The 26,528-nt window shown below is 54.5% G+C and overlaps 10 protein-coding genes across 14 annotated transcripts; 9 read left to right on the top strand and 1 right to left on the bottom strand.

Annotated features, from left to right (window-relative positions):
• Nucleotides 1–392: 392 nt before the first annotated feature.
• Nucleotides 393–4,670, top strand: ABB37_05684 (hypothetical protein; the record flags this gene model as incomplete). The annotated part of the gene is made up of 1 exon (XM_015803805.1): nucleotides 393–4,670. The coding sequence occupies one exon, from the start codon at nucleotides 393–395 to the stop codon at nucleotides 4,668–4,670; it is 4,278 nt and encodes a 1,425-aa protein (XP_015657630.1).
• A 436-nt stretch (nucleotides 4,671–5,106) lies between these two features.
• On the top strand, nucleotides 5,107–7,798 carry ABB37_05685 (putative mitochondrial DNAJ-domain protein; the record flags this gene model as incomplete). Of its 3 annotated transcripts, none has more annotated exons than XM_015803806.1 (1): nucleotides 5,107–7,798. In XM_015803806.1, the coding sequence occupies exon 1, from the start codon at nucleotides 5,303–5,305 to the stop codon at nucleotides 7,796–7,798; it is 2,496 nt and encodes an 831-aa protein (XP_015657631.1). In that variant the 5' UTR covers nucleotides 5,107–5,302. The 3 variants fall into 3 exon arrangements, with proteins under 3 accessions (XP_015657631.1, XP_015657632.1, XP_015657633.1); XM_015803807.1 differs by having other exon boundaries at nucleotides 5,183–7,798; XM_015803808.1 differs by having other exon boundaries at nucleotides 5,227–7,798.
• Nucleotides 7,799–10,500: 2,702 nt separating this feature from the next.
• On the bottom strand, nucleotides 10,501–11,106 carry ABB37_05686 (hypothetical protein; the record flags this gene model as incomplete). The annotated part of the gene is made up of 1 exon (XM_015803809.1): nucleotides 10,501–11,106. One exon carries the CDS (start codon nucleotides 11,104–11,106, stop codon nucleotides 10,501–10,503), a length of 606 nt encoding a protein of 201 aa, XP_015657634.1.
• Nucleotides 11,107–12,679: 1,573 nt separating this feature from the next.
• ABB37_05687 (hypothetical protein) lies at nucleotides 12,680–13,474 on the top strand (the record flags this gene model as incomplete). Of its 2 annotated transcripts, none has more annotated exons than XM_015803810.1 (1): nucleotides 12,680–13,474. In XM_015803810.1, exon 1 carries the CDS (start codon nucleotides 12,710–12,712, stop codon nucleotides 13,472–13,474), a length of 765 nt encoding a protein of 254 aa, XP_015657635.1. In that variant the 5' UTR covers nucleotides 12,680–12,709. The 2 variants fall into 2 exon arrangements, with proteins under 2 accessions (XP_015657635.1, XP_015657636.1); XM_015803811.1 differs by having other exon boundaries at nucleotides 12,686–13,474.
• A 337-nt stretch (nucleotides 13,475–13,811) lies between these two features.
• Nucleotides 13,812–14,454, top strand: ABB37_05688 (cyclophilin 8 putative (CYP8); the record flags this gene model as incomplete). The annotated part of the gene is made up of 1 exon (XM_015803812.1): nucleotides 13,812–14,454. Exon 1 carries the CDS (start codon nucleotides 13,861–13,863, stop codon nucleotides 14,452–14,454), a length of 594 nt encoding a protein of 197 aa, XP_015657637.1. The 5' UTR covers nucleotides 13,812–13,860.
• Nucleotides 14,455–14,739: 285 nt separating this feature from the next.
• On the top strand, nucleotides 14,740–15,407 carry ABB37_05689 (hypothetical protein; the record flags this gene model as incomplete). The annotated part of the gene is made up of 1 exon (XM_015803813.1): nucleotides 14,740–15,407. The coding sequence occupies exon 1, from the start codon at nucleotides 14,811–14,813 to the stop codon at nucleotides 15,405–15,407; it is 597 nt and encodes a 198-aa protein (XP_015657638.1). The 5' UTR covers nucleotides 14,740–14,810.
• Nucleotides 15,408–15,665: 258 nt separating this feature from the next.
• On the top strand, nucleotides 15,666–16,005 carry ABB37_05690 (putative mitochondrial hypothetical protein; the record flags this gene model as incomplete). 2 transcript variants are annotated; one of them, XM_015803814.1, is made up of 1 exon in its annotated part: nucleotides 15,666–16,005. In XM_015803814.1, the coding sequence occupies exon 1, from the start codon at nucleotides 15,730–15,732 to the stop codon at nucleotides 16,003–16,005; it is 276 nt and encodes a 91-aa protein (XP_015657639.1). In that variant the 5' UTR covers nucleotides 15,666–15,729. The 2 variants fall into 2 exon arrangements, with proteins under 2 accessions (XP_015657639.1, XP_015657640.1); XM_015803815.1 differs by having other exon boundaries at nucleotides 15,692–16,005.
• A 628-nt stretch (nucleotides 16,006–16,633) lies between these two features.
• On the top strand, nucleotides 16,634–19,126 carry ABB37_05691 (putative Translation initiation factor IF-2; the record flags this gene model as incomplete). The annotated part of the gene is made up of 1 exon (XM_015803816.1): nucleotides 16,634–19,126. The coding sequence occupies one exon, from the start codon at nucleotides 16,634–16,636 to the stop codon at nucleotides 19,124–19,126; it is 2,493 nt and encodes an 830-aa protein (XP_015657641.1).
• A 411-nt stretch (nucleotides 19,127–19,537) lies between these two features.
• On the top strand, nucleotides 19,538–22,267 carry ABB37_05692 (hypothetical protein; the record flags this gene model as incomplete). The annotated part of the gene is made up of 1 exon (XM_015803817.1): nucleotides 19,538–22,267. Exon 1 carries the CDS (start codon nucleotides 19,721–19,723, stop codon nucleotides 22,265–22,267), a length of 2,547 nt encoding a protein of 848 aa, XP_015657642.1. The 5' UTR covers nucleotides 19,538–19,720.
• A 580-nt stretch (nucleotides 22,268–22,847) lies between these two features.
• ABB37_05693 (hypothetical protein) lies at nucleotides 22,848–26,021 on the top strand (the record flags this gene model as incomplete). Its single annotated transcript, XM_015803818.1, has 1 exon — nucleotides 22,848–26,021. Exon 1 carries the CDS (start codon nucleotides 23,271–23,273, stop codon nucleotides 26,019–26,021), a length of 2,751 nt encoding a protein of 916 aa, XP_015657643.1. The 5' UTR covers nucleotides 22,848–23,270.
• Nucleotides 26,022–26,528: the final 507 nt, after the last annotated feature.

Raw genomic sequence — 26,528 nt, forward strand, 5'->3', positions numbered from 1 at the left:
TTCTTGAATAAAAAGGAGAAGAGACGTTTGGGGGCACTTTCATATTATTATTATCATCATTATATGTATAGTACGGTGTTTTGCCTCGTATATTTCCTCTACTTCGCAGTTTCGAATTGCTCCGGGCTTTCTTGACCTGTGTGTGTGTGTGTGAATGAAGCTTCGGCTTTCTCTTCGCGTGTACTTCTTCGGCTCTCTCTCTCTCTCTCTGAGTCTTCTGCGGTTCAAAGAAGGAAAGCTTGAGTTGCCTGCCGCTCTCTCCCACCTCTCGTGTTTTCCTAAAATCACAACAAAAAGAAAAGAGTGTGTTTGACTCCGTGGCGCAGACACAACAAGAGAGGCGCGAAGCAGGCCATTGCTGTGCGGGACTGCACTACGACTCTTCTCGTAGGATGGATTACTACAGCTCGCAGGTTCGCAGGGAGGAAGCCAGCGCCCTCCGCGCTCGCCTCGCCTCCTTCGTTGAGCAACACGAACAGCAGCTCTTCGAGACGCAGCACCATTTCTGTCACCCGACGGATGCGACGCACTGGGACCGACAGCACGATGTCGTGACGGTGCAGCTGGGGGACACGGCAGCGCATCGCTCCATCGGTGCCCATGCTCACCAACCACGTCAACGGCGCCAGCTGCAGCAAACTTCCATGGCAGACCTCATCGGGGCTCCCATGATGGCGGCGGACCCGCTACTCTTTCGCGTGTGTGTCGCCCTCGCGGCGCTGAACGCGGAGATGCAGTCACTGGCAGACGAAGGCCGCCGCTGCTTTGCGCCCGCCCTCGCGCTGGTGGGCGATGAGGCCGAGAACTTCTATTCGCAACGTGCCGCAGCGGAGACGGCACGACGGCGCGAGGGGGATCGGGGCACCACCTCATCCTCCTCCCCCGCATCCCCACTCGGGAGCCGACAGACCGCAAAAGGCGCTGGGGCTGCGGCGGGGGCAGGAGCAGGAGGGGCACGAGGTGGTCAGAGCGGTACCCACGACACTATGAGTGGTGCAGGTGCGAATGCGGACGTCACCTCGCCGGAGGAGGAAGAGGCCCTGAGGGAAGAGCAGCTCCTCCGTCAGACCGGCAGTCTTTTGTCGCTCTTTCAGGACATGTGGTTGTGGCGGCAGCGGGTGCAGGAGGTGTGCGCGACGGTCGCGTGCCAATTTGCGTGCATCTACAATGACCAGTCGAGCATTAAAAACCGTGACGCTCTGCCTCTTCACGCGGTGCGGCTGACCTCGTGCTGGGACAGCCTCGGTGAGCTTCTGGGTGTGGTGGTGCTGGTGGACGAACTCCTCCAACAGAACAGCAGTCTGCACGATGGGGTGGAGGTGATGCAGCGCGTTCTCGCGCAGCAGGCGATGGACGCTGAGCAGGACGGCACGGTCGGCGGTGACGGCGACGAACTCCTTGGCCTGCTGCTGCACCGTCTTCAAGAGGACTTGCTGAGTCGTCCGATTATAGCTGCGGTGGTGGGGCAGTCGTTTGATCGCCTTTTGCGGGCGGCGGCCTCTCAAGGCGAAAGGAAAGGGTCCACAGCAGCAGCGGCAGGCAGAAATGCGGTGACGTCACGCGGCGTCTCCTCTTCCTCCTCCTCTCTGCCAGCCATGCTGCCGCCGCCCTTTCGTGAAAACAAAGGGTTGTGTGCGGAGTGGGCTGCTGTCTTGACAAGTCACTGCAACGACTTCGAAGCCGCCCTAACGTCGCCGAGAGGCACCGTGGAGAAGTCAGCGTTCGCTTCCATCTGCGGGCTCTCGCTGTTCTTTCGCTCGTTGTTCCTGTCGCCCTCCCCAAGCAGCAGCAGCAGCGGCGGCGGAAGCGGTGGCCCGACTCCGGTTGCGGTCACGGCGGTGACCAAGATGGCCCTGACAAAGCTGCAGATCCTTTGCAAGCAGGTCGTGTCCTGGCAGTCCACCCTCCCTCTCATTCCACTACAGGGCCTGTACGCGTTGTGTCCCCTCCTCTGGTGGCAGCGCCGCTTCCCTGCCGAGGTGGCCGCCGTCGTGGGCAAGACAAGCGTCGGCGCCCGCATTCAAGAGAGCGTCGTGACGGCCTGTCAAGGTGCAGGGACGCACTTCTCCGCCCGCATTTCGCAGTGGTCGGCGCAGGTGGATCGCTGGGCTGCGGTGGAGATGCAGACCGCCCTCCCCCTCGACCCTCCGCTGTGCCGCCAGTTTGTCCAGCGTCTCGTGCTGCTCATCCAGCAAGGCACGATGCTGGCCAGAACGATTCAAGGCGGTGTGATGGAGCTGCTCTTCTTGCACCACCACGCAGAGCGGCCGCTCGCGACGTCGATGGTGTGGGGGGTGTTGAAAGGGGTGTTGCTCCTCCAGCGCATCGCGGAGGCCTACCACAGCAAAATGGGGATTCTCGCCACCTCGCACGAAGCTCTCGCGCAGTCCATCGCCTACGCGTTGGAGAAGCACGTGCACAACATCTTCACCCGGGCGTGCGGCGAGGAGTCCAGTAAGGATGGTGCGGTGGCCCCGCCCGATCAGCCCATCGCCCTTCAGGCCGCGCTGCACCTTCTACGCAAGCCCCTCACCTCCGACACCCTCGCCTGTCTTGCGCTGATGCTGGACGTGGCCCTCAATCGCGAACAGCTGAACGCGAACACGGTGCCCACCACCGCCACCGAGCAAGAGAGAGACGAGGTCTTCATCGCAATGGTGCAGCTGCGAAACATTGTGGGTTATCAGCAGACGTTGCCGACCATCGCGCAGACTTCCTTCCTGTACTTCTTTCGCGAGACCCTGTACCCGCTGTTCTTCAGGTACTGCTACGAGCACACCCTCTCGGCGCCCTCGCTGCCCTTCGTTGTCGCCGCCTTGACGGACAGCCGCACCCTCGTCCTGTCTGCCCGACACGTCGCCAAGCCCGCCGAGACGCTCCTCGTTGACTACGCGAACTTTATCGGCGACTGCCTCGACCACGAAATAGTGCGGCCCCTCTGCGATGAAATTGAGAACCAGCTTCGGCTGCGCACGCACAACGTGGTGCTCGGCCAACCCTATCGCGTGCTGCGCCCCTCCGTCGGTCCGCCTGGCCGTGACCTGACGCGCTTCACGCTGCTGCCGCCTTTTCGCCTCTTTCACACGTGGCTGCACCTCGCCACGCAGGTCGAGCACTACCTGAGTGCGCAGTTCTATAACCTCAACGCGCTGACACCGAATGACTGGCGGACGTACGAGGAGATGCGCAACCTGGCTCGCCGCTCCTACCACTTGCACATCGCGGATGGGCACCTGCCGGGCTGCATATTAGACCAAGGGCTGGATGTGCTGGTGATCACGGAAAACATCCACCAGTTCATCGCCTACTACACCTACAACTTGAATGAGCAGGTGTTCTTGCAGCGGCCCTCGCTGACCGCATCGAAGCATCTGCACACCCTCAACACACGCCACATCGCCAACTCCATTCGCACGCACGGCACAGGTGTCATGAACACCGCGGTGAACTACGTCTACAAGTGCCTGTTGAAGAAGATGGCCGTCTTGTCTCGCTTTCTGCAGGACGACTACGTCCGCTCGCACCTGCTGAAAGACGCACGCATGGTTCGGCAGCGGAAGAAGGATCATCAACTCATCAAGTACCCGACAGAGCAGGCGGATCAGTTTATTCGAGAGATGGACCGCCTTGGGTTGGCGGCGGACGGTAGCTCTTTTCTGGAGAAGGCGCGGCAGTTGATTAGCGAAATGGGCAACGCCCTCGGCTTCATGCGAATGATGCGGAGCGGTGGGTTGAGGGCGGTGGCGGAGGGAGCGCGTTTTGTGCCGCTGCCCGTGCCAGAGACCGCCGCCGGTGCTGCTGCAGGAGGTGGAGGGGGAGATGTTGCCGGTTGCGCCTCGGCTGCGGTTCGCCTCGGTGACTACGTCGCACCTCTCACGCGGCCACCACCGTCACAAGACGAAGAAGGCGGCGGCGACGAGGAGGACGAGGCGGAGGACGGCTCAGATGTGGGGGACGGACGGAAAGAAACAGCGCAGCAGTTTTTGCGTCGCAGCACCGCCGCCGCGGTGGACAATTTGGACGACATCACCCACAGCATGCTCCAGCAGCTCTCGGACGGCTCCGAGTACTTCCCGCTGCTGCTCGACGCGATTGGACGGCGACTGCGCCGCTCGTCGCCGGAGCGCTACGCGCACCTCCACCTCCTGTACCTCCTCGTCCCCGCGCTGGCAAACCTGTACGTGGCCTACGCCATCCGGGAAAAGGAAAAGCTGCTGAAGAACCACAAGGACGGAGGCGTGTTCTCCGACGATGGCTTCGCGGTGGGCACGACCTTTCTGCTGGTCCTCTTTGGCGTCTACGAGGAGTTTGATGCCCTGCACTGGTTTGACAGCAAAAAGACGCAGCTTCGGCAAACGCTGGAGTCGGTGCACACGACCCTGTGCTCCGCCTCGGCGAGCGGCTCGACCGACTTTGACAACTTGCACCTGACCTCGTCCACCTTGCAGACGAACTTGAAGGAGTACACAGGGCTGGAAAACGCCTTCACCTCCAGCAGGCTGTTCTTCGGCGCGACGGCTTCGCCAGTGGGTAAAGACGATGACAAGGTGCAGGGGTCGCGACGGCGATCACCGTCTTCGTCCCTTCGGCGCAATCACTCACCTTCTAGGTCTAATGAGGAAGGAGCGAGAGAAGACGAGGACGAAGGTGTAAGTGACGTTGAAAACTAAACAGAAAAGAAAGGTCACTTCGTATCTGCGCAGACGTATTCCTTTTTATTAGTTTTTCTCTCGTGTCCTCTGCGCCTCACGCAGCGTTGCTGTGGTGCCGCGTGTGTGTGTGTGTGTGTTCGTTGTTGATTGTGGTGGTTTTTATCGAACGAGGTCAAGAATCCAAGCAGCACAAAAAGGACCTTATGGTATGTTGTCTTTAACGTTTCTTCTCAGTGAGCTACGTTGCACCGTCGGGAACTGCGCACGAGTCAAACAGAATAGCGACGAAGACAATACTGCCGGCTGCACCGCTCCCTGTGATGGCTCGTGGCTTCTTCCATCTTTTTCTTCTTGGCCCCCCCCCCCCCCCCGCCGCCTCCGCACTCTTCAAAGGTGTCTCTCCTTCACCTCTCTGTCGTTGTTCTTCCTCTTCTCTGCCTTGTTTCTATTTTTCAGCAATTTTGAATCGCACGTGATAACTGTGGTGCGTCCTTTTTGTCTTCTGTTGTTGCTGCCGGACGGTATCATCCAGCGTTGTTTGTGCCGTTGACTGCCTCTTAACACACACGATTGAAGTCAGTGCCGACGACCACCATAATATTAATTTACAGCGCTTGTGTCGTCTCGATTGTTCGCCTCATTTAAAATCGATGTTTCGCGCCAATAAGGCGTGGCTTGTCCTGACACCACGGCAGGCACTGCGTGTTCTTTCCCTCTCTCCCGCGGCAGATCTCACCCCCGCCTCCATTAAGAAGGCCTACATCCAGCAAACACTGCAGTGCCACCCCGACCTACACCCAAACGACCCGAATGCGAACGACAACTTCCGCAACCTGTCCGATGCGTTTCGCATTGCGCTGAAGACGTTGGAGCTGCAGCGAGGCGGCGGCGGCGCGTCCCGTGGGCAAAGAAACACAGACGGCCGAGGGGGTCTGTCCGACGACGACCTATACGACCCGCAAGCCGCGCTCGAGTCGCTGCGGCAGGCAATGTGGGCCTACCGCTCTCACCAGCAGCTGAGCGCCACCGCCGCCTCAGCCTCACCAGCCGGCACCGCCACACGCGCTTCTCCTCATCCTTCCCTCGACGCGACGCATGACGCGGCAGGAGGCGCCTTCGACACACCCACTTTGGAAGACGTCTCATCTGTCTGCCAGCGCGAGGCCGTGGCGATGCGGCGGGTGTACACCTTCTGCGCTGATCTGCCAGCGGTGTTGTGCGGCAGCCACTCTGCCGCCCTCTTCGAGGCCGTCGCCTTCTTCCACACGCGCTACGTCGAGTCCATGTCTGCGTGTGTCATGCGGTTTGCCCAGAATTTGCCGATCTTGGTCCGTCGTGTTGTGAAGAACCGCCGCAGGTACGTGAACAACAAGTCGACCGCGGTGGTCCAAGGCATCGGGACCGGCGCGCGACCGCTCAAGCGGCAGCGCATCGAGGACATGGCGATGAAGCCGCTCGTGCTCATGGGGGCCCTTATCTTTGACCTGCCGGAAGGCTCCGTTGAGAATTCGGCACGAGACGATGGCTCGCAGACGAGCGGGAGACTTGACAAAAGTAGTCCTAACAGCAGCAGCACGTGCGGCGTGTCGCAGCCGTCCGACATCCGAGTCACCAGCGAGTTGAAGTGTGTCGTGTACCCTGCCGACAGCATCGTCGACATCACGGCGAAGCTTGGGAAGTGGGAGGCGGCCAGCTTTGAGCGGCTCAAAGTTGAGCTCGCCATCGTGGATGTCAACCGCCTCCTTTCCGGGCTGCTCGGTCTGCAGGAGGAAGAGGCGCCCACCCAGTCCAGCTCGCACCTGTCGGTGATGCCGCACCTGGCGGAGACACGCGCGGCAACGGAGATGGTACTTCGTACGCTGCAGAGAATTGCCACGGATCTGTGCTACCACTTCGACCCCGACCTCGATGCCACGGTCACCGAAGATGTAATAGCGGCGCTCCGCCTGCACGACACACCCGACACGCGGTCCAGCCAGCAAGACGACGCCGCGGCGGCGCTGCTGGAGCTGCCGGAGTTGGTGGCCCAGTGTCGCCGACTTGCCGCGCTGGCCCGCCCGACCATGCGCGGCAGCACCATTCTCACGTGGAGGTCGGAGGAGACGGAAGAGCTGGTGCAGGACGCAGCTGAGCTCGCGGAGGCGGCGACCGTAGCGGGAGATGAGAAAGAGAAGCAACAGCAACAGGACCAGCGAGGAGGAAAGAAGATGAATGACTTCCCCAAGTTTTCGGTTGGCCGTCACCCGACGTGCTCCACCGCCGAGACCCTCTTCTTCTCCGTCTCGGTGGTGCTCACCAAGGATCTACGCGCCTTCCTCCTCCGTCTACGGGGCGCCCTGAAGCAGACGATCCAAGCCACCAACGAGTCGAAGGGTGTTCTCTTTGAACTTCTCCCGCTGCGGGAGGCAACCCTCAAGGAGGAGTACATCGCGCTCCCCGTGACAGCAGCGGACGCAGGCGCCGACAGCGCCGATTCGCCGTATCGCTACCGCGGACCCATTCACTGCTTCCCGCGTGTGCGCAACATGGAAACGAAGCGGGAGTACGAGCTTTGGAAGCATCTGTACGCGCATCGCGAGTACATCGCCCAGCACGCCTCCACAATGAACCCCATCAACGTCTTCTACGAATGCTTCCCGTACGACCCAGAGTCGCCGGAGTGCCACCCACCGGCTGCGGGCGCGCCCGCCAACGTTCTCGCTGGATGGGTGAGCGGCGGCGCCGACGGCTGCGACAACGTCGTCATCACGGCGCAGCAGCTGGACGATCCGGTGCACTTCAAGGAGTGGTTGGAGGAGGTGGTTGCGCAGTCGTCGCTGAACCGCGAGGCGGAGGAAGTCCTTGCGAGGGCCGGCGTTGGCTACGTCAGCCGCGACCCGGCACTGCCACTCGCCAACTTTCTCTCCTTCGCAAAGGTGTACGTGCAATCTCTAGCGGTGCGTGGCGTGCTGGAGCGGCGGGGCGGCAGCACGTCTGCCACCGGCGGCACGGTGACACCAGACGACATCGGCTTGAGCATCACAGTGTCGCCCTCCCGCTGCGACGTCCGCGATGGCGGTCGTCTCTTCCTTCCGTGGTACGTGGACCCGTCCATCCTGCTGGCCCTCCTTGGCGAGCACACGTCGCAGCACCAGCTGCACGACTAGGCAAAACCTCCTACGCTGCGCCGTGAAAGTGGGAAATACTGACCGGCTAATACCGCCAACGTTGTTCACATACTGTTCTGCATTCGTTAAACTCTAAGGAAAAGACAAACCCCTGCGAGGCCCCCGTAACGCCACGGCGCCTCGCCCCCTTCGCCCACCGCCGCCCCCGCTGCCGGGGTGGGTTTTCCCCTCCGCCCCCCCCCCCCCCCCCCCCCCCCCCCCCACCCGCGCGGCGGCCCCCCGCCTGGGGATCACCGCACTACCCCTCACCCCGAGGAACCAGGCGACCGCCGAAGCAAAAGGATCCGCGACCCCAACAACAGCAAAAACAACGAGCAACACCAAAGACATGAAACATTTCCGAGAAACAACAGGAGCCCCTGCAGTTCGAAACGGCAAAAAGTCCCTTCACACAGCAACTACTTCGAATCCCGAGAAAGAAAAACAAGGAAAAAAAGAACAATAAAACTCAAAAACTTCACGATTTGCTACCAGTGCTGTTTCATCCAAGGAAGAATCCCTCCATTTTCGCACCCGGCCGGTACAGAGAAAAGGAGTGAGAAAAGAAAAGCATACTTGAATAAAAATTATAAAAAGGTAAATTAGTTACAAGAAAAACTCCCTATTTCGACGCCAACACGGGTCCCATGTGGAGCTGGTGCTCCGGAAAGGCTTTCCGAAGAGAAGGTCTCCTTTTCATTTTGACTCGAGCCGATGAGGACAGACAGCGGAAACAAGCTAGACAGGTTAACTGAAAGGAAAAGAAAATAGCCTCCTGCCAGCTTTTTACGGGAGCCTTCCCCGGCTGCCTTTTTCAGAACCCATTTAGCTGGTACCGAAGAGAAGAAAGAATGAGGAGAGTAAAACAGTAAAAGAGAACCGTTTTGGGTTTTCTGAGGTGCAAAATATTAATAATAGGTAATAGCCTCTTTAGCCGGTTGTATTGTAGGCATCCTTTAGAGTCGTTCGTGACTTGTTTTCTCGTCCAAAAAGAAGAACAAAAAGGATAAACTTATGGACCACTTTTCACGGAAAGGATGCGTGAAGGTGCTTCAGCCAAGCTTTCTTTGGAAGGAACCTATTCTACTGAGGGGAAAAATCTGAATTATTGCGAGGGCTTTTCTACGCGAAGTGCAGTGTCATCGAGCGCCTTTGTCGATACGGCTCTATTCTTGATAGTGACTAAGGCCGTTGTGTTGTTGACCTTTATACGAAGGTTCGACCCTGCGGGAATCCATCGCAGCCAGTGATCCACCGCGAGAACCACGGTGTTCCCCTCCAGCGCGGTTATGCAGCGCTGCTCTGCTGCGGACCATGCTTCTCCAACGTTCATGATTTCTTGGGGCTCGCCCCGCATCAACACCGCTCCACAACCGGCTCCAGAGGTATCGGTGTAGAGGTTCACTGTCGGCATTCTCGTTGCCGTGGCCGGCGCTATCGCTCGTGGGCGGTTCTTCTGAGCCAGGTCGTACCACTATTTAAGTTGTGCATGCGCCGTTGGGCGTGTGCAGGCCGGCTCCTTCACTGGAAAAGGTGTCCGGCTGAGCTGAGACAGCCTTCGTCTAATGGGCTTCAACGCCCAATAGAACTCTGCGGTGCGGATATGTAGGAATGACGAGCTGCGGAGGAGTTGTGCGTAGAGTCGCTCCAAGTCACCGCCCGTCATGCTTGGCGTCGGACCATCAATCTTCTGGATCGAGTGATCTGCCGCTCCCACTTTGTGAACTGCGTGGTTGAAATATACCCCCTATGAAGTCGGGGACTTCTCTTGCGTATCTCTCGTCGGTGTGAAGAGAGAGTGGGAACTCTTGCGCGGTGGTCCACATCCTCCTGAACACCGTTTGGAGTGCTTGACGCGTGCCTGCGTACCGTATGTTGTCGATCCGAACGTCGATTGAGGTCAGGGCTGGGTCGTTCACGGTGAACTCTTTGCCCGCCTACGTCGGATGACCTGCCACGGTGGACGTGAGAATTTGCATGATTTCCGGTGGGACCGAGTCTCCCAACGGAGGCCGCGTCAAGTACCGCTGTGTACCGCTATTCGGATCTGTTAAGACGGAGCTTTCTTGATCTCTTTCTGGGAGCTCGACCTGAAAGAAACTGGCCCTCAGGTCGTGTACGCTGCCCATCTCGGCGTTCACTGCGTCGAGATGTATCGCAACGTGTAGGAGTGGCTCGTCTGGGCGGTAGCCTTGTGCGTCCGAATAGCCGTTGCTCTTTTTCCTGACATCAGAAACTGATGTTTACTGTGTGCTTAGACTGTGTGCAAAGCAGTCTGCTCCAAGGAGGTGAAGGAGATCGTCCACACACTGGGGGATCTCTGTCACATGCGTGACCTAGCTTTCTGAAAGTTGAGAGGCGCAACTTCCGACGCACCACGGATGTTGGAAGCCTTCTTCCGTGATGGCTGTTTTCTTCAGATTCCATGCGCCTCGACCGAGATAGCCGCCGCGACCTGCGGTACCTTCTTCTATTCGTCATTGCCGTGCAGAGATGATAGCATGTGTCTGCAAGCTGATAAAGCTGGTCTTGATGGTGTTGTGCCTTGGCTGGCCGTGCGGGGTTGCCGCTGTCTATTTTTTCATCAGTTGACAGGTTCTTTTCTTGTGCTTGTCGGTGCTGCATCCAAAAGGGATCTGCTATGCGTTTCGCGATGTCGAGAAGGTTGTCTCACTCTTCTCCATCTTCATAACTCATAGGAGTCATGTTGCCTTTTGGGTTCCGATCACTTTCGCTAACGGCACGTAGTCGGTGATGTAGCGAATCGTGTTGTGCATTGTGGCTTTGCCATCGCCATGCTTTACTAGCAGCGGAATGTACTTTTGCTTGCGCTGATTCTGCGCGGCACATGCTGTGAGGAAATTCAACGCGCCTCGTTTGATTGAGTGCGCTATCAGCGCTGGGTTTGCTTGTTTCAGCTCGCGGCTGATCTGATGCGCATTCATTGTTGTGAGCTGCGTTGATGCTGGGTTGTCCGCTTCCCGATTGCTGACAATTTGAGCGATTCGTCTCATCTCGCTGATGTCCTCGATCCCAACTAGGGCGTATGCCTTGTAAAGGTTCCGTGACGGTGTCTTTCCCGCTGTGAAGCGTATTACAGTTTGATGCGGGCTCGCCTGCAAGAAATTCTCCGCCGTCAATCCTTGAATATCTCCCCAACGGCCTGCCGTTTTCGACGCCTGGAGTACCGCTGCGTGTTCGCGTGACCTGTCTTTCAGCGCTTCCATGACAAGCTCTATCTCCCTCCGTGTTGCCGGTGCGGTTTGCTTCTGTGAAGTTCGGTTGATAGAGAACGTTTTCAACATCATCTTCACGGAGATGTTTTCGGTTTGCAGAAGCTTCAATATTGCTCATGCAGTCACTGCGTCGGTTGACTTTGTGTTGCTGCTGACCTTCATTTGCGTGATTGCGTTTGCAGACCGGTAGTCTGTGTTCGACTGCGAGATTCTGTCGACGTCGATATTCTTGGCGTGTTTCTTGGTTGTTGCAATGCCGTGCACCAAACTGCGTCAGATGTGTCTGCGGTTCTGCCACATTCTCGGGGTGGCTCGCGCGTAACTCGTGGCCAACGTGGGTGTCGTTTTTAAGTGACTTTATTTTGGTTTCCAGACGGTTTCTTCTACTTTTTCCTTCTGCTTTTCTCCTTTCCTCTTTTTTGTAATAGCTTCAGCTTTTACGTTTTCCTCTTTCTTCTTCGCTTGTGTTTCGTGACTGCTCAACAGTCGCAGTTTTTTGTTCGGCCCTCTCACCATCCCCCGGACGCTCTCGTCAAAACCCGGCAGGAGACTTTTTCCTCTTCGTTTCGGTTATCCTGTCTAGCTTGTATCCGTTATTTGCCCTCACCGCAGAAAGTGGGTTTTAATGGAGGAAGGGGGAGGACAAGGACTGACATGCAGATTTGGGGCGAAAATGTACCTGGAAGTGTTGGATTCGCAGCTCTCAGCTCTGGAAGGTGTTGTACTGCAGCTGGTGCCCTCTGCGCTGAAATCGGGAAGATGGGTGATAGATTTTGTTCGAGGTGTAGCAGAATAATGGTCACTCTTACTTCTTCCTTTGACGGGTGAAGACGAAAGCGGCCCTGTTGGCCAATACTCAAAAAAACGAAACTGTGATGTGTTTTTGTTTTCACCAAGGGAGAGGAGGTGAAGCGTGAAGAGTGGAGTTTCGAGGCGCAACAAAAGACTTGGCGTCGACCAGTAGCTGTTATGTCTGTTGTGAGCGCTTCCTGATTATGGAGAAGTGCGGTCGGGCCAGGCAGAGAGGGTGCGAGCGAGACCAGAGAACAAGAGCGGACCATCTTAATATCCGGTGTTTGGAAAGGGGTGTTCTGCGAAGTGACAGAATGATCGTGTTTGCTGAGGGCAACTGTTGTTTCTTACGTGAAGAAGTGTTTGGGTTTCATGTTGTGCTCCAGAAAGGGATAAAACAGAGAAAACGACTGGCGCTAAATGCACGCGTTGAGACAAGGGAGCGTTACGCACCGGACAGCTAAGGTGAAGCACCCGTGTGGCTTAGAACTCTGATCGGTTAACACTTGCGAAAAAAAAAAAAGAAGAAGAAGGATAGACAAATCCCAAACAACAACAACAAAACAGTATGCCTTGAATGCAGCCACGCGTAGTTTTCCCTTCCACTTTCTACTGTGACCGAAGGGAATGAGCTAGGAAAGACACAACCTATCTTTTCAGAGTGTTTAGAAACACTTATGGATTGAGATGCTTCGGATGCGTTTCAAGGCACGATCGACAAAATGTGATGTGAAGCGAATAATAAAAGTTTAGTTTAGGATGACTCCGTGTTCCAAATTTCTCCTGCCTGTATTCCTTTAAAACTCACTCTTCTATCCTTGATCCTTTCGCTGAATGCTTCATTTTCCTTGTTAGTGTAAGTTACGTTCACAACGGTTACCAAATGCCATCGGGTAATGTCGATGCGCAGATTAGCGCAGTGGAGCGGATCAGCGAGCCACAGTCTGTCTTGGATGTCGTTTTGGCGAAAGCCAAGGGAAAGAACTACGACGCAGCGAACCCGTTCCTCTTGAGAGTCCTTTTCTGCGGCAAGAAAAAAAGTGTTGGCTTTGGAGGCGTGTTGGAAAAAATTGTGAGGGAGGCAAAGCAGGAATGTGATTCAGCAAACCCGTTCTACAGTGAAGAAAGTGCCGGCCAGATTGGGACACTGCTCATCGATTATGGTGAGTATTTTATCCAACTCGTAGACGGGCCAGAAAACTACGTGTTTCGTTACTCTGAAAAGCTGAGCTCGTTGCCTTTTGTAGAGTCATCAAATGTTCAGCTGCTTTACCTCGACGACGACATTCCAAACATGCTGTGCACAGGAGCTACTATAATAGATAAGGTTCCTCCCTCCTCTATCGCACCCGGCTCCTCTGACAAGAGCATCGACGATATTGCAGACCTTGTCATCCACGACGTGAATTCGATGATCGAGCTTGGAGCACAGGAGAGCAGCCAAGTTGCTCGAGTGAAACGCGTGTTTACTGACAACGCTAAAATCAACTTCCCTAAGCTTTTCCCGAGAGTGGAACTTCTTATCGCGTACATGCACAGCGGCAATTTTTTTACGCTGGATGAGTTCATTACTAATTTCTGCAAACCAGCAAATCTTGTTCGCGAGGTCGAAATTGCGCACCCTGCCGAAGATCCCCTCACGTGCTAATCGATGTTGTTACCTTTTTTTTGTTTCTGCGCCATGAACTCGTTTTCAGATGTACAATGTAGACCGCAATGCGGTAAGACAAAACTGAATGCTGATAAACTGTAACTGTTTTCTCTGCTTAAATGTGAATAAGCCTGCAATTTTTTTCCCCACGTCACTAAAAGGAGTACCCTTGTGACGCTACTGCTATGTGAAACGTGTGTGCTTTCGGAACTGGGGTAATGCTCTCCTCCACACCTACTGAGTCCTTTCTTGATACCGTAACTCCCTCGCTTTTTTAAATTGATCGCTTCTATTTTACATCCTTCTACATTTTTGCACCTCTAACTTGGCAAACAGCCATTGGGAAGATCAATACACATACAAAAAGTTGCGATTCCCAAGAAATGCCCAGTAAAAAAGCAGCTACAAAAACCAAGTCGCACAGTTCCGACGCAATCGATGAGAACTTTCAGAACTGCCTGCTGCGCATCAACAATGGAACTGATGTGTATGGAATGCTCGTGGTACAGCTTGAGACTGGACGTGTTCCCAAGGCATGCGAGTTAATTGCACAAAACATTCCTTCCTCCATCTCAAGCGAAAAGAACAAGTCAAAGCAAGGCTTCTACAAAAACTCGCGTTTCATTCGACTCACAAAAGAAGGAATTCAAACAGGCGAGGTAAGCCCATCACCGAAGAGTGTTCCCGTCTCAGAGCTTGAAAGCGAAATTGGACGGATCCCACATGGCCTCGGCACTGTCTCACTGTGCCGTACTTCCAACGTGTTTGATGGCTCTCAGTTTTTTGTATGTCTGACTAGTGATGCAGCCGAGCTCGATCATCTGAACCGAAAGCATGTTGTGTTTGGGCGTGTTATCGAAGGCATTGATGTTTTGGCGAGCCTTCATGATGATATGCGACCGTACGTGGGGGAAATGGGCGTGGTTAGGGCCGAATGTCCCTACGTGATGGCGGAGCTTGTCTTCGCGTCGATGTAGTTTTTGCTTTATCACGATGTTTTATACCTTATACAGTTATCACCTTTGCGTAGAAGAAAAACAGTGTTTTTACCAAAAGAAAACGTTGCAACTTCGGGCTGTTTAGTTGCTGCAGTACGCCTCTTGTCGTTGCTATTGCATCGCCTGAAAGCAAGTCATCAAAAGAGGATAGTCCAGAAGTGTGGTTGCTGACTTTTTCCCTTGATATTCACAGAGAAACCAACCGGAAAAAAATATGTGTTTCTCCATAACTCTCTGTTGTGCACTTCCCTTTTCCTTATTGTTAGTGTGTTTCACTTCACCTTTCTCTGTTTCAAGTAGACTTTGCCGTATTAGATCCGTTTCCAACTTGTCTTATGGACGTCAAAAACAAAACAGGTCAAGTTAGCGAGGCGGCGTCGTCCGCGCTCACCCTTGAGGCAATTCTGCAGATTTGCTCATTCAGCACAAAAGATGCCGACAACGCCGAAGTGAAACTAGCGGCAGAGAGCGAGAAGAACCAACTTTTGGAACGCCAAGGTATTATTGTCGGGTTACGTCTCACAGAGCGCCTTTTATACAGAGAACCGTTCTTCAACGGAACGCCTACAGAAATCGCCAGGTATGTCGGATATACAGTGTGGCAGGTGGTATTCGGTAAAAAGGTCGACTCGATCAAGGCCATCGACAGCATGTACCATCTTACTGATCAAGACTTCCGATGGCTTCAAGGCTTTCCCAAGCTTAAAGAGATGGATCGTGTACAGACGCTGGTCACGTCAGACGAAGGTGGGGGCTCCAAGGACACTGATGCTGAGGAAGCCGCCGGCCCGGTCACCCACAGAGACGTCCTTTTTTACATGGTGGGCCTTATCAAAGGAGCAACGCATCCGTTGGTGGGTCAAAACAATCTTACCATTAGCGGGACGTACACGAAAGAGGGTGAAACGTTTTTTGTTCTTGATTTTCGTTGAGTACCACACATACTGCCTTTGGTTCTATCGCAGAATATTTATTTAAATAAAATGAAAATCGAAAGCTGTTGACTTAGGGTGCTGAGGGTTTCCTTTTTTTTTTCAAGACGTCACGAAAACGTTGGAACAAAAGACTGCTTCCTCTTTTCTGTGAGCAGATTAGCTTTGTTCTCTATGCCTTTCTTCCCACGTTGGCTGCCCTACACCCCTCCTTCTGTTTATCTCTTGTGTCTCGTTCTTTATCCCCCCACAAACATTAGGGAAAATCAATTTCTCTCCTTCTCAGACCACATTTAGTTTAGCGTCAAGAAAGACTTATCCAATGTTTCGTGGTGCCAAAGCAAGCCGTGTATGCGCGGTGAACGCCGCTGCCTGGATGCAGCGCCGCGCGGCTTCCCTCCAGTCGGAGAAGCCATGCGCTACTCTTGCCGACAAGATTGTGCGCGGAAAAATGAAAACGACGTTCTACACTCACCCTAGCTATGTGATGTCGCGTGACAAGATGCTTCAAACGCTCTGGGTGGATATTGGCATCTTCAATACCTGCGCATACGTGTTGTTTCCGTTCTTTATCATCGCGTACTTCTTCAAAGCGTAAGATTGAGGCTAACCTCAATTTCCCTGTTTAGTTTCACGGTAGGTGTTTCCCGCTGATTACTTACGCATGTGAAACGTAGTTTAGTAAGCCACTTTGAAAACTGTTTTTATTCGAACATCTTAGCACAGCTTTAGCTTTTATTGTTTTAGGAAACCGAAACAATATTGATATTTTACGAAGGACAGTTTTCGCAAGGAATCTTGTCAATTTGGCGCGTGCTTGCTTGCTCTCAAACAGCACAGAGGTTAAAAAGAGAAAAGGGCTCTGTCAATTACAAACTCATGAAGCTTGTGGCAGGTGCCGAAAGTGACACTCATACCCTTTTTCTTTTTCTTCTCCTGCTTATGTCACTGTAGTCGCGAAACACGTCTTCGTCTTTTCAAAACCTCGTTTTATCGATTCCCCGCACTCTTTCTACCTCCTGAGCGATTCTTTCTTACCTTTCTTTCCACCAGAAGCTTCAATGAGACTCTGCATAGCTCTGTGTTTTCGGGCGTCACTACTGTTGCGATGTAGCAAGCACGCTGGTGCCTTATTCCGACTACCATCGCTAATGGACGCAAAGTCATTCGCCCTCTTCGTGAACCGCCAGGGTGAAAAACTAGAGGCGCAACTCTGCAATAGCATAATGGCAGAGAAGCAAGAGCTGCACTCACGTGCCTTCAAGGAGCTGGCACAAAAGCAAGCTCGGGAGCTCTGTGCACCGCTGACGTCACTGACAAGAGATGAAGTCGAGCACATTATTAAAGAGAAGTACAAGCTCACCGACACGCGTGTCGTAACCTGTCTTGTGCCGTACCAGCTCGGAGCAAACGTTTTGCTTTCTCGACTTCCTGCTAAGATTCGCGGCGAAGCCGTGAAGGAGCTTAAAGAAGAGGAGGCAAGGAGACAGGAGAAGGTGGCAGTGCTCCCGCATAAATGGATTCAGTGGTTTGATCCGGATGTCTACGTGTCTGTTGGTCTCAAGTACATTCAACGCGTCAGTCCGCTGCTGCGTCGCCGGATTCCTATCTTCGCCATTTTGGGGCACGTGAATCACGGAAAGACGGCATTGCTCGATTCGCTCCAGGATTCCAATATAAGAGATGAGGAGCCACACCACATCACGCAGTCGATTCGCGCTTTCACGGTGCCGTCGCCGAACAACGCGCAAGATCTTTTTACGTTCATTGACTCTCCTGGTCATCGCATCTTCGTGGAAACGCGTTTCCACCTTCATCTCGTGGCCGACTTCGTTCTCCTTGTAATTTCAGTAGTCGACGGGATCGAAAGTCAAACGCACGAGGCAATCAAAGTTGCACTCAACGTTGACAAGCCTGTGATAGTGGTTCTGAACAAACTCGATCTGCTGTCCGATGCGTTCTCGGCGAAGAAAGCAGTGAAACGCCTATTGTCAGAGTTGGATATGATCGGCCTTAGTGTCCAGATAATCGAAAAAGAAAAGGACGTTGATAAAATCGAAGCTGAGATACGCGCAGCACAGACAAGTAGATGTGACAAAACAACGCTGAGTGTACGGCATTCGCAGGCGGAGTTTTTTGCGCCAATGAAAACGGTTGATCCTGATTACCAAGGCAGCAAGCGACACCCGCAGGTAAATCTGCACCGCAAGTGCTACGGCGTCTGCGTTTCTGCGACGCAGAAGGTGCACATACCGCTGCTGTGGCGTCTGCTACGTGTTTGCCGAGATGGCGCTCCACCGATGTGCCACAGCAACTCTGTCAGTTACAAGGAGAGCAACGCGGCTGTGCAGGCTGTTGTCTTGGAATCGTCAAAACACCTCTTCGACGAAGAAGGGTTCCGCTTGAATCGCAGCCGTCAGCGCGTTCAGCGCGCCATCGACGCAAAGAAGCAGCGCCGCACGAACAAGTTTGAGAAGCTGAGCCCTCGAGTACGTCTCAACTCTATGTCAAACAATGCGATAAACCAGAAAACGCGGCAGAACCGGACGAGCTCGACCTGCCTCGTCATCACCGCAATTGTCCGTGAGGGCGTTCTTAGCGAGGGCATGCACTTCATTGCTGATCAAGCAGAGGGGCAAGTGCATTATCTTGTCGACTACTGGGGGAATCGCATTCACAAGGCTTACCCTGGCATGGCTGTCACCATCGTCGACAAGGACAGCATAAGCGGTTGCCCTGGGGCGGGAATCCATGTTCTGTCCGTGACCGACCTTGCGACGCGCGTCCGCGTCCAAGCATATAGGCAGATGCTGCAGTGGTACGTCGAGGTTTTCACGACGAAGCTGCACTACCTGCGTCCGAGAGGTATGGATGTCGCTTTTGCGCACCTTGGCGATTACGGACAGCTGGGAATCACGGACTCTTTAGAGTGCCAGCTGTTGTGCGGCCCGACCGCAAAAAGTCCTGAGAATCAAACACAGCTAGGGTCGGCGCCTTCGAGGTCTCCTACTGAACATATTTCGATTGGCACCTATCTGGCGGAAAAGAATAAGATTTCTGAATCCACTACCGTTCAGGTGAGCACTGCCGCTGCCTCCATTGCGCTTCCCGATGGCAAAACAAAGCGGTTGACGCAGGGGATCATGGACCGAAATGCGGAACTGGTGGTGACGTCGTCGTGGAGCGGCATGCAGCGAACAGAACCGTTGGCATCGCAGAAGGAGTATGAGCAGTTCGTCATGCAATGCGTGCAAGTAGGTGTGCTCATCAAGGTGGATTCTTGGCACACCGCCCGCATGTTGCTCCGAGAAATTTCACGCCTAGGGACGCGTAAGGTCTACTTTCAGGTTGTTGGTGCGCGTTTTGGGCCACTGCAAGTGGATGACATTCTCTTCTTTGGCCAGGCGGTGAAGGTCATCGTGTGCTTCCGCACGCCTATCGCTGCCTCCGCTGACCTTGACAAGTACATCGAATTCAACGACACATGGGTTCTGCAAACCGATCACTTTTCAGACGTTGTTCTGTTCATGAAGTGGTGCGCTGTGGCGACACACAAGGAAAAGGTTACTGAAGACGCCACGGATGCTGATTCTGCCTTCCGACCGCAAATTGTGGTGGACTCAACGAAGTCGGCAGGGAGCGAAGCCAAGGCAGCGAAGCCACTAGAGCGGAAGAAGAAACTACTCATCTACAGCGACAACTCCATTGAGGACGGATAGGGAGCGGAGCGAGCTGCGTGCACGCATTGTTTGAAGCGCGTACCTGCATTTCCCTTCTTAAAAAAGAAGCACCTTTTCAAGGTTGTCATACTGCTTCAAAATGCTTTTATTTTTATACCTGGGTTCTATTTCCGAGTGTTCTTCACATATTTTAAGTTCTGCACGCCCCTTAACGAAAACGACCTTGATCTGCTCTTCAATTCTTAGTTTTCTATTCCAATACTAGGACTGCTTAACTTCATCACTGCCGTTTATCTTGACAACGCCCTCATTGAAGGGAAAGTGCAAGCTGTTCTTCTTGATGCCGTCTTCCCTTTTCGTATGTGACTCCAATTCTCTCTCTGTTTTTCCTCCCGTCTCGGTTGCCACACTTTGGCCGGGTCTTTCAACGTGTTCGCCGATGTGTATGTAAGAAACGTACCCTGTTGGTCAGAGAACTGGAAAAAGAACAAGTAGCGGTTCTCGCAGTTGAACAACATGAGTGCCTCGGGGGCGCGTCAGGGTATGACGACGGCGACGGGCAGCGAAGCCGTAATCAGCGCTGCTGATAGTTTGGAGAGGGCCCATCAACTTGCTTTAGCATATGAACAGCCAATGCTTGCGCTGAAAGCGTACGGCGCGTGGATGCGGGCCTCAACTGCGTCCCCTCGCGCGCGTGCCTTTGGGTTGCTCGACTTTTCTCTCTATTGCAATAAGTTTGCTATGGAGCAACGAAGCACCCCAGACGCCGACGCAGGTCTTCGTCTCGTTCGTGTGCGAGACTATTTTCAACTGGTGTTGGATGCGTTTGAGGACACGTATCAGGTCCGAGTACCCCTTTTCACTGCAGCAGACGAAGCGGGCTACACGGAAACACTCGCGGTGACGATGCCCATCAAGGCGGTTCCTGATGGACTCCTGATCGCATTGCAAGTCACGCTTCATAACTGGGCATGCCTGGAAGCGAATTCTGAATCTGAGGGAGTGAAAAGGGCGGAAAGACTGTTTGACGCGAGTCGCCAGGTCGAGGAGCATATGGAAAACTTTTCTCACCTTGGCTGGTCGTGGGAAGCGGTGCGGTGCATCACTTCTGCTGTGCAAGCTCTGATGCGGTGCGACTTTGCTGCTGCGGAAACAGCCAGTCGCTTAGCGGTGGAGCTTGTTCGTGTGAACGCGAAGGGGCAGGAGAAGACGAGCACTACCCCTTTAACGAGCACAGCAGTTAGCGAGATAGACGGCGATACGGAGTTCCTACAGGCGCTAGCTTATTACACACTGGGAATTGCGAACGAGGCCTCCGCGTGCGAGGAATCTCTGCAAAACTACGAAGAGGCCCTCCTGCACGTTTCTGAAGGCCATAATGCAAATCTGTACCAATCTGTGATAGAGCGGGCGCGTGAGCAGCTCGCGGGCTACGTCGAAGAGGAACACCACCGAGAGCGCATGCGCCTCGCCGCAGAGGAAGAGATCGCAGCAGCTCACGGGGACCGCAGAGCTCAGAAGGCAATACGGCAGAGGAAAGCGCAGGAGGCCGCGCGTCGCACAGCACGCAAGGTGTCCAACTCACGGACGTCCTTTTCCGGGCAAAACCTCTCGCCAGTTGGGGCTCCACCGGTTCCCGAACCTCTTCAGCGCTATCTCGCAGAACACGGCCTATCAACGCTCGTGCTTTCTGTGTGTAATTTCAAAGGCGTTCTCAAAGCTCTCGGGCGTTGCCTGCTCGAGGATGCCCCCGACGAGTCACTGCCGGCTTCCCTTTTTGCGGACACGCGTTTCGAAGCTAGTGACGGGGAGACTATTTTTGCGGTGCTCCTCTGCACCAACACACCGCTGCAGTGGACGTTTCGTTTGCGCGAGGCAGCCAACCAGCCACGCTCCACTCTCCATCGTTCTGTTTGGTCTCCGCGACCGACGCTGGCCCCGCTGCTAACGGAATTGGCGGCGCAGCGTCCGCCTGGTCCAAAGAGTGTGGCGGCGGCGCAAACACGGAAGGAGATTGTGGAGGGCAACACCAAGTTGCGTCAACAGGTGCTGCAGCTTTTCGCACCCCCATCGGCGGCGCCCAAGGTAAAGCAAAATGCGCATGAGTCTGTCAACACAGTGGTGCAGCTCCTAGGACAGCGCTTGGGAGTGTTGCTCAAGACGGAGCGGGCGTTTGAGGACCACTGGTCAGCAACGGGACGCATTTTGTCTGCTCTTCAGTCCTACGCGGTATCACAGGACCTCGTGTGTGTGAAGCGAACACTGATGTCCCAACAGCGACTGCGCCAAATGCGCCTCGAGCGAAGTGCTCGCACCATCGTACACTTCTTCCGCGACATCGTAGGTCAGCGGGCTCTGCGTGCTGAGCAGGCCGCGGCAGATCGTCAGCGACTTGCAGCTCGAGAACAGGCAACAATCGTTCTTCAAAAATATGTGCGACGCTGGCTGGCCTGTCAAGAAGCCGGGAGGAGGGCAAACGAGCGCGCAGAGTACGTTAACAAGATCCTCATCGTGCAGAGTCTGGCACGAGGGAAGTTTGCAAGAGCGGCGTTCGATGACTTCCGCAAAGCGTGGGGACGGCAAAAGGAACTGGACTACGACCGAACAAAACAGGCATGTGCGGCCCTTCAAATCCAACGTGCGTACCGCGGCCACTGCGCCCGTTTGCGTTGCTACCACCTTCGGGGACTCGTCCACGAAGTGACGCTTCATCACTTTCGAGATTCGCGAATCTACTACGCGACGTTGATACAAAAATGTGTTCGCGGAATGCTTGTGCGGCTCCAGTACGGGAAGGCAGTGTATGCGAAGCGATGCTACGGCCGTAACGTGTATCGTAGACGGCTGTGGGAGCGAAGCTGTGTGGTCATTCAGCGTGCATTTCGTGCATACCGCCTGCGTCGTGCTCGCACGCTTCACATTGTCTCAATCGGAGAAGACCTTCTGTTGAGCGACGCTTCATCAGGCAGGCCACTTACATATGGAAATGCGACAAAGGTGTCTGCGGGACGCGCGAACGAAAGCGCCGCCGCACGATGCATTCAGGGCGCCTATCGCTCTTGCGTAGCGAGGCGTCGTTGTGAAGCCCTGAAGTACGCCCGGGCGAGGGAAACCCAATCCAAAGAGCAGCTTGACTGGTCTGGCGCACCTCCATTTTCTTTGAAAGAGTGTGTATTTTGATTATCGGCAGCTTTTCATCTCCGTCTTTTCTGCATGTATTATTGCTTTTTTTTTTTTCTTCTTGTCCCCTTTGTAGGGGTGTCGGGGATGCCTTGAGATGTACACTAGTTTTGCGTTGTGACATTCAACAAACATTGTTGTGTTCTTCGCCTCGTCATTTTGTTTTTATCTCTGAGCCTTCTCTTCGTTTTCCGAAACCTTCGTTTTTGTCAAGAATATCAAGGAAAAAAGCCGTTCATGAAGCCGAGTGATCTGACATTTTCGAAGAGGCGTTTTATGTGAGTCTTGCTTTTGCTTCTGGTGGGGGAAAAATACGATTTTTGTTTCTCTTGAAGCGATTCTTCTGCCCTCTGTGGGATGTTCCTTCTTTCACCCTTCGAAGACGGCCTTGTAGCTTCGACGTGAGACTTTTCACGTCATCAGCTGATGAGTTCTTCGTGCGGAGTTCATCGTCGTCGTTTCTGTGATTTCGTTTTGCGACAGCATAGCTGTTGCGAATTCTCCTCTCTCATTCGACTTCCCTTTCCCCTCGTTCTATTCGACTCTTATTACGTGCTGATGGAACTGCGTTGCTGCCTACAGAAACAGCGTTTTTTTTTCGTCGAAGGAGTATTGCACGACTTGCTAATTCCCATTGTTTATAGTTCGCTCGTTTTCAAGTCGCCTATTCTTCACTTTGTAGGCAAGAAAGAGAGGAGGTCCGGAAGCGAGTAGACTTTGTGCTATCTGTTTCGATCCCATTTTCCCCTTAGCGTTCATATATCTCTTTCCTCTTTCTCGTCTACAACACATCACGTTTCTTTGCTGCTTCGTCAACTTACAGCAACGACTGGAGTTTAGGTCTTCGCAAGGAATACCTTTTCTTTTGCTTGTCTTTAGTGCCGCAATACTCATCACTTGCATCTTCTTCTTCCTTTCTCCGTTCAATTTCACGAACTGGGAGAATACGCTTAGCCAGTCAACAACTTCAATACAGCTTTAGACGAAACATCCGATAGTGAAAATGGGAGCGTCCACTTCCACTCTAGAGGCAGCGAGGCTCGTCCGCACACTCGTCTCCGACGAAGCCGCGCCTGCCGAGACCTTCGTTGTGCTGCTCAACACACCAATGACAGACGCCGAAGCATCGCAGGCCTTCCCAGTCGAGCAGCTTCGCCAGCTGCGGCATCTCCACACCCGCAACTTTGCCGTCTTGCTCTACCGCTGCATCGGCGCCGTCGCAACTGTGGCAGCTAAGAGGCATGACGTCAACACCACCCCCAACGCGCCAAGCACCATCCTCACTGCGGAGCTCATGACCCAGTTTTACGCGGCGTTGCGCATCCTGTATCATGTGTTACCGGTTGCGCTGGAGGGCGGCTCTACAACGCTCGACCTCGCAGCGGAAGGGGAAAGTCTCCAGCAGAATCACCCCTCCCTCGCAACGCCGAACGATGCGGAGCGAACAGAGACGCCGCCGCCGTCGTCTCAGCGTCGCCATCGCACCAACGCGACTCAAAACTTTCAGCAGCTTTTCTTTGCGCAAGGCAGCACCTGCGACGATGACAACCCGGACGACGTCTTCCCGCTCATGCCGCGACAAAACATCCATCTCTCTCCTGCACATCCGTACGCCAAGCCACAGCCGCTGGGCTCTTTCCTCGCCTGGTCGCTTGTAGAGTGCTGCTTCATTCGCGGGCTCACGCTGCCTGAGCAAGCCGTGCAGCCCGCTGAGCCGCAGCTGAGCGTCATCCATGCAGAGGTGAATGTAGGAATTATGTGGTGCCCGGGACTCGCCTCGGAAGACCCACTTCAAGCTTTTGCGTCCGCCAAAAGCACCCCCAGCTTCTCCTGGGCCGCCCCGAAGCTTCCGTCTACGCGCAAAAGACTGTTGGATATACTATTCATAATGCTCTCTTCACCCGTGTACCACGGCCCTGACTTTCGTGACACCATCTTTCTCGAACCTATCTTGTCCACCATCTCGGTGCCACTGATGCCCACGCTAGCGATTTCGATGCTCAACACCATTTTGCAGTTTGTCCCGTACGGGTATCTGCCTTACACGAGTCACCTTGGGGTCGAGGAGAGGGAGCTGGTGGAAACCTGCGCTCGTGTTCTCGACGCCACGCTTGCCTACGTTGGCGTTCCGCTGGACTCGTCCACAACCCAACGCGATGCTCGACACGGTGACGCGGACGGTTCCGCGCCAGCTTCGTTTTCTAGCGGGCACCGAAGCGGCCGTGAGCGCCTGCAGGAGGGTAAAGGTGGAGAGGCTTCCGCGGAGGCCTCGCGCGGACTCCCACGTATCCACCAAGGGAGCCGGCACTCTCTGGCCGAGTCTGCCGCGAGTGAGTCGAGCCCGTCGCAGGCTTCGCCGGGTTCACGTCCGACAGAGACAGCCAACCAGGACTCCGGCAGCAACTCTGCCGCAGGACAATCGTCGAGGCATGGGGCAACGCCGCGCTTTGTGCACAGCGTTCGCAAGGCACTTCGCGACATCACGATTACAGAGGCGAAGGTGGTTGTGGAGCGGATGCAGGCGATTCTCGGCGTGAATGCGTACGCAAACCAGACGTACCTTCCTACATCGCAGAGCCGCTTCGGGTCGCTGGATGAATTCATGCTGCTCTTCTGGAAGATTCTTGACCTCTCTCCTACGTGTCTCGCACAATTCGGCAGCAGCCCCCGCGCGCTTGACTATGTGATCCCCATTCTGGATTACGCGCTGGAAGTGCGCCGCAGCTCTCTTTACGTGTACCGCTTTCAAATGATGCTGTTCGTGCTCACCCGTCTCTCCGAAGTGCGCGGCTTTGTGCTGCAGTGCAACCAGGTGAGTGCGGCGGCACTTCCCTTCCGCTTCCCGAAGCTGTCCCCGAACCACACCTACAATGACCTTATCGTGCTGGCGCTGTGCATCGTCATGGAGATGAAGGACATCGCTCCCCTTACACCGCTCTTCCCCTCTTGCACGGTGATCTTGGTCAACATGGCGCCCTTTATCACGTCGCTGGGTCGCCTTCCGTCGATGAAGCTGGTGTCCGTCTTCGCCCATGCGGCGTATCGCTGCCTGCATAACGGTACCTCAGCGCGGGCGTCACCGGCGCCGCCGCCGGACAGTAACACGAAGGCAACATCGCCGGCCACCACGACGGAAGCCCCGGTGGACGTCCTTCATCAGTCGATGATGGTCAACCTGTGCGAGGCGATTGCAAGTCTTCTGCAGTACCAGTCAAACAGCGCACTGTACATTCTCGCCTCCCTGGTCGATCACCGCGCGGTGGTGCGAGAGGCGAAGGAGGCGTACGTTGTCCGCCGCACAAAGGTGGTCACCGGTGGCTTTCCGCTGCCTTTCTTGATCAATACCCTGGACACCGCCGTCTCGGTGGCGCTGCCGGTGGTGGAGAGCACGGACGCCCTTCGCAAAATCTCAAAGTACTACATGGACTCAACGTCACCCGAGGCGGTCAACAACGCGACGGCGGCGTTGGAACGCACCAGCGCTTTCATGCCACCTGTGGGGATGGGCGAAGCTGGCGTCGGAATCGCCGCAAGCGACGAGGCGATTGAACGACTTCGGACACTGAGTCTTGTAGGGGTGCTTCCCACTCCTCACAGCATCGTTATTCGAAAGTTTCAGTCGACTAAGGATGTTGAACATTGGACATCGACGACGTTCTGGACAAGCGCGTACATTCACGCCGCCCCTGGCACTCTTGGCGATCGCGACTCGGTGAAGCTTGTCCAGTTTGTGGGCGCGAGACTGGGGGAATGAAAACGAAGAAGAAAAAAGTACGACCGGCGGAGAAAAGCTCCACGACGGGTATTCGTACGCGGCGTTTGTTCATTGTACTTACACGTCTTAATTTTGAGTTTTTTTTTTAGCTTCCAAAGGTTCGACAGACAGCATTGAGGGTGTCGTCAGCTTGTGGGGGTACTGTTTGCTTTCGTAATTCTTGTTTTTCTTTTTGACATATTAATTCATTCACTATAATTGTTGCTCCTAAAACAAACATACAAACAAACAACGGGTGTTTCTCCGTATCTTTTGCCTCCTATGGTTTTTGAGCGAGGTGCTACTGGCTTATTGGCAAGGTGCGATGCTGGAAGAAAGCGAGTTGCGAATTAGGGGTGACTCAAGCATTTAAAGCGAAAGCAGGCGTTTGCTTTTCTTGCGCGTCATATTATGCCCGCTCTTCATTTCTGTGGCGATGGGCAGCACTGGCAGACAATGTGCTACCTGACACGGAACGACGCGATGGGTGCTTCACACCTTTTTTTT

Source organism: Leptomonas pyrrhocoris (genome assembly GCF_001293395.1).
Source record: "Leptomonas pyrrhocoris isolate H10 chromosome Unknown, whole genome shotgun sequence".
Taxonomy (NCBI): domain Eukaryota; phylum Euglenozoa; class Kinetoplastea; order Trypanosomatida; family Trypanosomatidae; genus Leptomonas; species Leptomonas pyrrhocoris.